This window comes from Littorina saxatilis, linkage group LG1 (genome assembly GCF_037325665.1).
Source record: "Littorina saxatilis isolate snail1 linkage group LG1, US_GU_Lsax_2.0, whole genome shotgun sequence".
NCBI classification, from domain to species: Eukaryota; Metazoa; Mollusca; class Gastropoda; order Littorinimorpha; family Littorinidae; genus Littorina; species Littorina saxatilis.
In genome coordinates this window covers 51,907,205-51,918,123 of record NC_090245.1, presented here as the reverse complement: position 1 = coordinate 51,918,123, position 10,919 = coordinate 51,907,205, and the positions used below count along the sequence as shown (strand labels likewise).

At 44.8% G+C, this 10,919-nt stretch overlaps 1 protein-coding gene across 1 annotated transcript in view; it reads left to right on the top strand.

The window, feature by feature from the left end:
• Positions 1 to 5,766: 5,766 nt before the first annotated feature.
• The window catches only part of LOC138978297 (uncharacterized), an 86,483-nt gene continuing 81,330 nt past the window's right edge, over positions 5,767 to 10,919 (top strand). Inside the window, exons 1-2 of the mRNA XM_070351018.1 lie at positions 5,767 to 5,995; positions 10,447 to 10,580. Coding sequence (XP_070207119.1) covers positions 5,923 to 5,995; positions 10,447 to 10,580 — 207 coding nt within the window. The 5' untranslated portion in view covers positions 5,767 to 5,922. The remainder of the gene's footprint in view (positions 5,996 to 10,446; positions 10,581 to 10,919) is intronic.

Sequence of the window (10,919 nt, the reverse complement as noted above, 5' to 3'; positions counted from 1 at the left end):
TGTGTGTGTGTGTGTGTGTGGGGGGGGGGGGGTTGCATGTGTTTTAATGTGTGAATTTTGACCAAATTTGCAATGTGTATGCAAGTAATGGAGAAAATATATGTAGAAGAAAATATGCGACAAATAAAAATGTACTTTGCTGCTTGCCTTCCGAAATGAACGCGCTCGCGCACGCAGAGACTGAGTGTGTGTGTGTGTGTGTGTGTAAGAGAGAGAAAGAAATAAGCTTTCCCTTCTCTCTATTTTTCATATAATCTCTCTCTCTCTCTCTCTCTCTCTCTCTCTCTCTCTCTCTCTCTCTCTCTCTCTCTCTCTCTCTCTCTCTCTCTCTCTCTCTCTCTCTCTCTCTCTCTCTCTCTTATACATATATCGCAGCCCGCCAGACATAAAAATCATAAATTGTTCTAAAAAATATCACTGAAACACGAAATTGGCGTCTGCTGCCTGCATGGCGGGGTAAAAACGGTCATACACGTAAAAACCCACTAATGCTAAAACATGAGTGAATGTGGGAGTTTCAGCCCATGAACGAAGAAAAAGAAGAAGAAGAAGAAGAAGAGTTCAGGGAGTGGTGTACATGTATCGCAACATGATCTTAGTAACAGTTTCTGGGACAGGCTGATCTTTCTTAACCCAGTGTGGGATTTTCAGTGGGGCGACCACCCCCAACCCAGCGCGTCCCCGGGTGGCGGATAGGGGAACGGTCTTCAGATATGGAGATCAGCCGCTTGCGGCCGCGGACCAAACTGGCTCCGGGTGGGATCCCGGCAAATCCTCCCCCCTGTGCTCTCAGGGTAGGACGTACGGGCCATGAGCTAAGGGTGAGGTAACCCCGACAGAAAACCCCGAATGCTGAAGACGGAGGACCCGGGCCGCACGGCGCATTCTAACAAACCACGGGTACACGCACTTACGCAAATGATGACACAATCAACCAGCACAGATGGAAATGGCGCTCGCCCTTTGAGGACCCCCCAGGGTGGAGCAGCGTCGGGTCCCATGCCTCAAAGGGACCCAGCCCCAACTACTGGAGGTCCCTCCCGTCCGTCTTGTCACGCCAGGGGACGCGGGAGGAAAATACGGCAGTCGACAGGAGTTGGAGAAAACGACAACATTTATCACCAGTGCTGGACTGATTGTGTAACCTCTGCGAACGCCAAGAAGAAGAAGAAGTAACAGTTTACACCGGCAATATATTTACTCTCCTTTGCAACAGCAGCAGTAGCATTAACAACAACAACAACAACATCAACAACAACACTCGTACAATCAACAATAACTTAAGAACAGAAGTGTTAAAGAAGAATCATATATCAGTGTGTGTGTGTGTGTGTGCGTGTGTGTGTGTGTGTGTGTGTGTGTTCGGTGTGTGTGTGTGTGTGTGTGTGTGTATTTGTGTGTCTATCTGTCTGTCTGTCTGCCGTTGTGTGTGTGTGTGCGTGTGTGTGTGTATGTGTGTGTGTGTGTATTTGTGTGTCTATCTGTCTGTCTGTCTGCCGTTGTGTGTGTGTGTGTGTATATGTGTGTGTGTGTGTGTGTGTGTGTGTGTGTGTGTGTGTGTGTGTGTGTGTGTGTGTGTGTGTGTGTGTGTGTGTGTGTGAAACGTTGTGATTATTCTTTCAGGAATATTACTGCGATTCGTTTTCTTGGACAAATTTGACACCAAAATGACATTTTTAAAATGGTCCTTGACGGCTACTCAGACCACAATCCCTAGGTCTGCCTCATTTGGCCTTCCAACAGAGAGAAAAATCTGCCTAATTTATACCCTATTTTTGGGCAAGAATCCTCTCCTTCCAATCAAAACTTGAAGCTGTTATTTGTAACCACCCACGTCGGGTGCTTTGCGCATATTTCCACTTCAGTACATACGTAGCAGGGGCGGATCACATCATTTTTAGGGGGGGGGGGGGGTTCCAATTTTTTTGGTGGGACAATTCGACGACGCAAAGCGATTAGTTGAGGGCGTGAAGCGTTCGAACCTCCTTGGGGGGTCTGGGGGGACCCCCCCCCCCCCCGAACATTTTTGATAAAAACAAGAAAAATGGAGCAAACTATTGCAATCTGAGAAAGAGAAAATGTAAGTTTTACGCCCTCACGGCAAAGCCATTAGGGGCATGTTACACGGGAAAACCCGGCTTTGTATTGAAATTTGATTGCAATCTGAGCCAAGAAACTTCCCTTAATACATCTTCCAAAAATTAAATTTAAGAAGACAAATTTAGATCAAAACAAGGACAATTGACCGATCTGGTGTAACCTGAGCCAACAATTTATCCCACTACTTTCTGAAATCGCCACTTGGAAAAGAAAGGCCGGCTCCTAGGGGGTCTGGGGGCATGCCCCCCGGAAAAAAATTTGATAAAAATCAAGGAAAATGGAGCAATCTGGTGCAATGTGAGCAATAAGTTTTTCTTTAATTTCAATTTTTTTCTTCTCTTTTAACATTTTATTTTTTAGGCTAGGGGGGGGGGGGGGTCAGAAACCTGGGAACCCCCCTCCCCCCTGGATCCGCCCCTGCGTAGCATTACTACATACAACAGATTGCATGGAACATACTGTTTATAGAAAGCGGAACAGAGAGGGTCAGAGAGAGGGAGGGGGGGGAGAGAGAAACAGACAGATAGACAGACAAAGAGAGTGACAGGGAGAGAGAGAGAGAGAGAGAAAGAGAGAGAGAGAGACAGAGAGAAAGAGAGAGACAGAGAGAAAGAGAGAGACAGAGAGAAACAGAGACAGAGACAGAGACAGACAGAGACAGACAGCGGGAGAGAGATAGTGTGTGTCTGGTGTGTGTGTATGTGTGTGTGTGTATGTGTGTGTGTGGGTGTGTATGTGTGTGTGTGTGTATGTGTATGTGTGTGTGTGTGTGTATGTGTATGTGTATGTGTGTGTGTGTGTGTCCAGCCAGGCAATAGCTGGTACCCACGGCTCCTACACCCATGGGTAGCAATGTCGACTTCTGACAGGTCACTATTTCGCCATTGGTTTCAATTGCGAAAATAACGCAGAAACGTATTACAAAAGGCGATCTTGAACTTGAACTGTCTGGGACTACTTACAAACGATTTCATAAATCCTTATCATTAAAATGCATTTGACCGTCTGTCCACCACATTTTGGTCGTTTAAATCCCTCTCGGCGTTTCAAGGCCGACCTGGCTAAAAATGTGGCATGACACAGCCATTTCTGTGGAACCTTGTAGCCTATAGTACAAAGCAAATAGAATGTGGCATGACAGAGCCATTCCTTTGGAACATTTGTAGCCTAGTACAAAGCAAATTAAATGTGGCATGAACAGAGCCAACCCTGTGGAAAATGTGTAGCCTAGCAGAAAACAAACGCCGGAGTTATACGTAAGCGATGAACTAAGTGGTCTTTGTTGAGTCGCTAAACTAAGAACAGTCGCTCAGAACATTATAAGATGTTCGATGGGTTGTTGACAGACCAGCTTTTTTGTCGTCCGAGGGGGAGCATATCGTCTTTTGTTTCATATTTATTGACCAAGGCCGAAGGCCGCGGTCAATAAATATGAAACAAAAGTCGATATGCCCCCCGAGGACCGACAAAAAAAAGCTGGTCTGACAACAAACCACCAAACATCGTTTTTGTCATCATTTTGGTAGTGAGAAAATAAGATAACAATCAATACAAGGAGCCATGCTTTGAAACACGGGTACCGTGCTGATAACCACACGAGTTCCGTGCGGATAACCACTGGCAATCAAAGCTGGCGTGTGAAAGCAACTTTCTGTATTTTTGAGTTAATAAAATGTTGGGATGAATATGTCAGGTTTGAGGATGCACAGTTCTGTTTGTTCATCTCGGTATTCCACTCCCTCGGCTTTCAGTTGTGAGTATTAAGCTTAGTAATCGAATGTGGAAGCTACGTTGGGTCAAAGGTCATAGAAGATTTTCGTCGTGCAGCGAAGGAAAGAATCGCGATCTTGTTTCCGACTCGGTACCTCTTTGTTTTTCATTAGACCTGCCAATCTGCTAGCTCGGCTTTGTGAGATGTTTGCATATCTTGTTGCTATTTTCTTTGCTTTTATCATTATTTCTTATTTGTGCTTCGTTTATCGATACAACGTCTTGTGCACGGGTCAAAATGTGTGTGTCAGGGGTCAATTGGTTTGACTTGAACTTGACGTTCGTGTTTCAGGGCCGGACTACCGGGGGGGTTATGGGGGTTGCGCAACCCCCCCCCCCCCCCCCTAGCCTAAACATGTACCTTACTTATTTAATTTTTTTTTATTATTGCTTATTTTATGCCGTTTCATGCAAGGAGCGACCATTTTCCTATCTCAGAATATGACCTACCCGTCAGGTTCCGGGGGCTTCGCCCCCTGACCCCCACAACGAGGGGGGTGGGTGGGTTCTAGGGTTTCCGGACCCCCCCCCCCCCCAGCCAAAAAATAAAAACATTGAATGAGGTATGCATTTCTTTATTTTACATTGAGTTTCAATTTTTGGGGTATTAATCAGTGACAAAATCTGCTGCCTGAAACTGGTAATGATCATCCTCAGAATGCACCAGATTGCACCATTTTGCATCCTTTTTTTCAAAATTTTCCGGGGAGCATGCCCCCGGACCCCCCTAGCAAGCTAGGCGCTTCGCGCCGTCGGCTCGGCGCTCCGCGCCTTCACACCCATATCTTCACAATATACTTTTGAAAAAAACCAGTCATAAAATGAACTGATCCGCCCCTGCCGCCAGGGGGGATGTCCCCCTGGGCCACCACTGGCAACCCCCCCCCCCCCCCCTCTTCGCCTAGTCCGGCCCTGTGTTTCTCACACAAAGATACACGCACTCCATGACTTTGTAAGAAGACATAACATATCGGTAGGTTTGATTTGTTTGTGACGAATTTATTGAAGTAGTTTTGTTTTTTTGTTTACTTTTGCCAGTTTGCCAGTTGGTTTTTGGAACTTTGCAAAGCAGTGTCGTGTCGTCTGTTTAGGTCTGGGGAAACGCCAATGAAAAGAGCCGAAGAATCCTCGAGCGTTTCTATTGGGTTTGCTTTTGATTATCCATGTAATAGGGCTTCTTGCAACTATGGTAACCGGGGATTTATTCCCCGGGGAACATGAGATTTATTTCCCAGGTGCTTGTGAATGAAAACTCGTGAAAATGATGACAATGTTTATTGTTGTTGTTGATATGTTAATCCGTGTCAATGGTGTGTGTGTGTGTGTGTGTGTGTGTGTGTGTGCATGCGTGCGTGCGTGCGTGTGTGTATGCGTGTGTGTGTCAGTGTGTGTGTGTGCCAGTGTGTGTGTGTGTGTGTGTGTCTGTGTGTGTACAAACTTCTAACACGTACATCAGCACTAGCAATCGCATACTACCTACATGACATGCCCATGTGCACCGGCTTTGCATAAGTCCAGAAAGGGTTACGGCACCATATTGAGCACGGCACAGGTCAAATCGGGACAGATCCGTCTGCAACTCTTCCATGTCATTCTGTGGAACCCTCCTTTTCAATCTCCCCCTATTTGAGACTTCCCCCTTTTAGGACCTTGCTTTATCAGATTTTTCTGTTCACAATCTCTGCGCTAAATTAAATCAACCTCCATTTTGAGACACCCTCCCGATGAAGACCTCATTTTCATTTGATTTTTCGAGGTCTTAAAATGTAGGTTCCACTGTGGTCGTCGATCTTCATTCTTATCTCCTGACCTGAAGACGGCATCCACATCACGTGACCGGTTAAGAAATAGTATTATCTCGACATGTATAAATTAACCGCCGCATCGTTCAAGCAATCTCGAATCAAAACGGGTCTTGTCGTCCGCCATATGTGTTGTGAGGTGTGTTCGGGGTCGTTGTAGAGCCCGGCGTTTTCTTTCCATACTGTGCACAAAGAACAAATCTTTCACTGACAGTGTGCTGTCTCATCAGCACGTGCATCAAAGACAGACATGATCCTGCGACCTTGTTTAGCTGTCGCTCTGCTGGTCTTGTCGTGTCAACTCAGGACAGCTCGAGGAGACAGTAAGCATCATTAGGAGTTTGGGCCTGAAAAGGCACAAGCCTAAATTCCATGTAAACGATTCTGTTCTGATCTAATATCTGCCCAGGTTTTTACATCGGATAAAAGCACCCCTCAAATTGGACACATACCAAAAATGAACATCCTGATTTTTTCCCTGCGCAAAGTGATCCTTTTATTATGAATTTACTTCTCAAAAGCCTCTGGTGGCTTTTTAAGAAATTAATTCATAGAAAGATTTACCATGTAAAAGCCTGGCTAGATTTCAGACGGTGAGCAGAATTGTTGACCCAGGAAGGACTGTGCCTTCATGCTATCTATTATTGTGCGTTTGTGTGTGTGTGTGTGTGTGTGTGTGTGTGTGTGTGTGTATGTGCGTGTGTGTGTGTGTATTTGTGTGTGTGTGTGTGCGTGTGAGTGTGTGTGTGTGTGTAGGTGCGCGCATGTGGGTGTGTGTGTGTGTGGGGGGGGGTGGGTGGGTTTGTGGGTGTGTGTTCTGAGACAGAGACATAGACAAAGAGACAGAGACAGTGAGAGAGACAGAGACATTGAGAGAGACAGAAGGACAGAGACTTTATTCGCCGTTACTTGCTTCTGAATGTATGCGTTCAAAACGCGTAATAGATCATCATCTCAACTCAAAAATCAAAATGACAGAATAAAATGCACATGGAAACTTAGTATCATCGATTTATTTGACAGAATGATAGTTTAATCATAATTATAAACTTGCACAAAAGATACAGACCTACATGCAAAAATCAGATTCCTGCTACCTTTGTAAGTTTAAAAACTGCCCGGTACAGACGATTTAGGAAAATAAGAATAATGGTTCGACATTCCATACTGAAAACGTTATCATAATTATTTTTAAAAAAAGGAAACTTAGTCATTTAAGGTTTTGAATTCGCAAAACTAGTATTGACGTAGTAGATAAAAGGCATACGTACTCCTCCGTAAATACGATTTGGCCCACCGTCTCAGATCTGCCTAGGCCTCGGCATGGATTAAGAACATCCCTCCACTTGGTCACTTATCAAATAGCAACAGCCTGTGTGCTCTTGGTAGACAAAGGGATTTAATTGTTGTTTTTTTTAGGAATTAATTAATTTAAATATTCAACTCACGACAGCCATCGGTCAGGGTGTTAATTTGTGGTATGAGACCAACTGGAGGGATGGTTTGATCCCATGACGTGTATAAGTCTTGTCAGATTTGTGATGACGGGCGCAGTGGCGTGGTGGTAAGACGTCGGCCTCCGAATCGGGAGGTCGTGAGTTCGAATCCCGGTCGCTGCCGCCTGGTGGGTTAAGAGTGGAGATTTTTCCGATCTCCCAGGTCAACTTATGTGCAGACCTGCTAGTGACTTAACCCCCTTCGTGTGTACACGCAAGCACAAGACCAAGTGCGCACGGAAAAGATCCTGTAATCCATGTCAGAGTTCTGTGGGTTATAGAAACACGAAAATACCCAGCATGCCTCCCCCGAAATCGGCGTATGCTGCCTAAATGGCGGGGTAAAAACGGTCATACACGTAAAAATCCACTCGTGCTAAAACCATGAGTGAACGTGGGAGTCTAAGCCCATGAACGAAGAAGAAGAAGAAGAAGAAGAAGAAGAAGATCTGAGATGGGGATCCAAACAAGGAGTGTGTCTTTAAACTCAATAGAGCCAAAATACATCAAAATCTGAACATGAATGTTCTTATACCGACGGATTTCAATGTGTGGCTTGAAAGGTTGCTGCGACTTATGTCAGGTTTTCTCTTACCCTGTCACAATCATGAAGAATTTGTTGTACACGGATGTTCATGCAGGCATTCCAACACATGCACTCTAAATTAAAGTAATACCCTTTTGAGCACTCTTTCTGTTAATGAACACTTGTGTTACCCTGTGTGCTACTTTTGCTGGTAGAAATATTGACTATGTCACACTGTGGTCAAAACTGGTTACATTAAGTGTGTTCAAAACTGGTTACATTAAGTGTGTTCAAAACTGGTTACATTAAGTGTGTTCAAAACTGGTTACATTAAATGTGTTCAAAACTGGTTACATTAAGTGTGTTCAAAACTGGTTACATTAAGTGTGTTCAAAACTGGTTACATTAAGTGTGTTCAAAACTGGTTACATTAAGTGTGTTCAAAACTGGTTACATTAAGTGTGTTCAAAACTGGTTACATTAAGTGTGTTCAAAACCGGTTACATTAAGTGTGTTCAAAACTGGTTACATTAAGTGTGTTCAAAACTGGTTACATTAAGTGTGTTCAAAACTGGTTACATTAAGTGTGTTCAAAACTGGTTACATTAAGTGTGTTCAAAACTGGAACACTTCAGTTTGGAGCGTTGTCCTTTTCGTGTTAACTATTCGACTAATTATCTTAAATCTGGTCAGGCTTTTTCATGTGCCCAAAGACCATCTTTCTGCTTGGACAAGTGTCAAAAATCAATAGCCTGAATGCTTTCTGTGTAGAGTCGGAATTTTTTTGAATTAATCAATTTTTCAAAAGCCACACACTATAGCAGATCTTGAAAATGAGCAGAACTATTTTCACGGAAAGGACCTTTGGTATTCGTTGCAAAATTGTTCAATCGAGGAATTACGTCTGGAACCCCAAAGACATGTTATTGTGGACAAGAACAGCGCTTTTATTGTGCACCTGGAATCGTAGGCTAATTAGCTGCTTGTAAAATGTGTCAACAAGAACGCATGTCTTTGGGTTTCTGTCCGTCCGTCCGTCCGTCCGTCTGTCTGTCTGTCTGTCTGTATGATTGCTTGTTTAGTGTTATCTGACAGGAAATGTGACTTCCCGATTTAGACAGGTAACTCCGTTCGTTCTTTTTATTATTTTTGTTTATGTCACAGCATCAGAATTGGGAAATGCACAAAGCACTATAGTAGCATACAATAAAAAACGACACAGACAGATAACGAGAAAGGATAGACCGGAAATGTTAGCAAACACCCCCCCCCACACACACACACACACACACACACACTCACTCTCTGTCTATCTCTCATTCTTTTGCGGTCCTTATCGAAGACAAATATAAAAAGTAATTTTGTGGTACTTTTTTGTGTGTTGTTGCGAATGACGTCTTCAATGGCTGCTGTTGACGGTGCATATGATTTTCGTTCGGTACTGCCTCAGCTGTTTGTTCACATCAACCACCATTATCTGACATCATGTTCTTGATAGTAAACTATTTTCATCCCACGCAGTCAGGGCTTTCGAACTGGACTATAGAACAGATATCCGGGTTAACTTGAAGGGCCGAAAGACAATTTAGGAACCCCCAGTATGTTTCCTGATTGCAGTTTCTTGCTCCTGTATAGAGCTTCTATTAATTCTTGGTGCCTAGTTTGAGTTATTCGAGTTGAACACGACATGTGAGTCTAAAACTATGAAGAATGCCTCATATTCTGCCTTACTTTTCACAGAAGTCGGGGTGACCCGTAGCATAGAAGCTTCAAGCTATGTTTACGTAAACGGCTCACACACACACACACACACGGCACACACACACACCGTGCACACACACACACACACACACACACACACGGCACACACACACACACACACACACACACACACACCCGCACACTCGCACACACACTCACAAACACCACAACCCACGTCTAAATTTCCAGTCTTTAAAAAAAAATAATCAAAAGTAGCTTCTGTGTTTTAGATTCATTTCAGACCTATCCATTTTAGGCAATGGTTTACTGTAGATTCAAAAGTTGACACGAGTTCTTATCAATTTTGGCTCATGATTATAATGTGTAGAAGACTGGACAGAAGCGAACATCCAGGCATTTTAATACTGTCCAACCTGCCCAGGCGACCTCCTCTAGATAACGACCAACTGCCTATCGCGGCCAGCCCCGACAAGTTTTTCCCCAATAATGCCACCTTTCCATAGCGACCACCTGTCTATAAAAACATTTTGGGTTGGTCCCTTGGGTGGTCGTTATAAACAGGTTCGACCGTATAAAGATATGCGGTCAAAAGTACCACGAGACAAGTCGGGGAAACACCTGGGAACATGCCCCAGGGCTTGAGGGGAGGAGGAGTTCCTGGGTTCCGGAAGCCCCCATCCCCTCCCCACTTACCCGGCAAATGTACATTATTTTTTCTCAACGAGACACCCAAAATACCCCTTTCAAATGCTCAATTTTAACAGCATCTGGGGGAAGAGACCCCCACGACTCCGCCCGGCCGGCCCGGTACCCCTCCCTCCTATACACTATAGGTCCATCCATAGATACCTGTGCCCTCAATGGTTTCACCGTCAGGGCGACAACATCAGAGGTCCGTTAATGAGAAGGGGTTAACGACCATTACATGCAGTCGACGCTCTATGACCAACGGAGGATAGTAGGAACTTGTAAGATCATAAACCTGTGATAACATGTATACATCCTGACCCGACTGGTGACTGTCCGGCAGTATGGGAGTCCCAGGCCGACGTTGTGTTTGTGCTGGACGGTGCGGACACAGTGGGTCAAGATGAGTGGGAGGCGTTACGCTCCATGCTCCTGTCCCTGGTGCAACAGTGGACAATAGGACCGGACAACATACAGGTGAGACGTGGGATTGACAGTGAGAGAGAGAGGGAGAGAGAAGGAGAGAGAGGGAGAAAGGTGGGAGGGGGAAGGAGGGGGAAGGAGGGGGGAAGAGAGAGAGAGAGAGAGTGTGTGTGTGTGTGTGTGTGTGTGTGTGTGTGTGTGTGTGTGTGTGTGTGTGTGTGTGTGTGTGTGAGAGAGAGAGAGAAAGAAAGAGACAGAAACAGAAGACAGAGAGAGTCAAAGAGAAAGAGAGAGAGAGAGAGAGAGAGAGAGAGAGAGAGAGAGAGAGAGAGAGAGAGAGAGAGAGAGAGAGAGACACGTATCAACGGCATATTACGCCAATATAACGTCAAT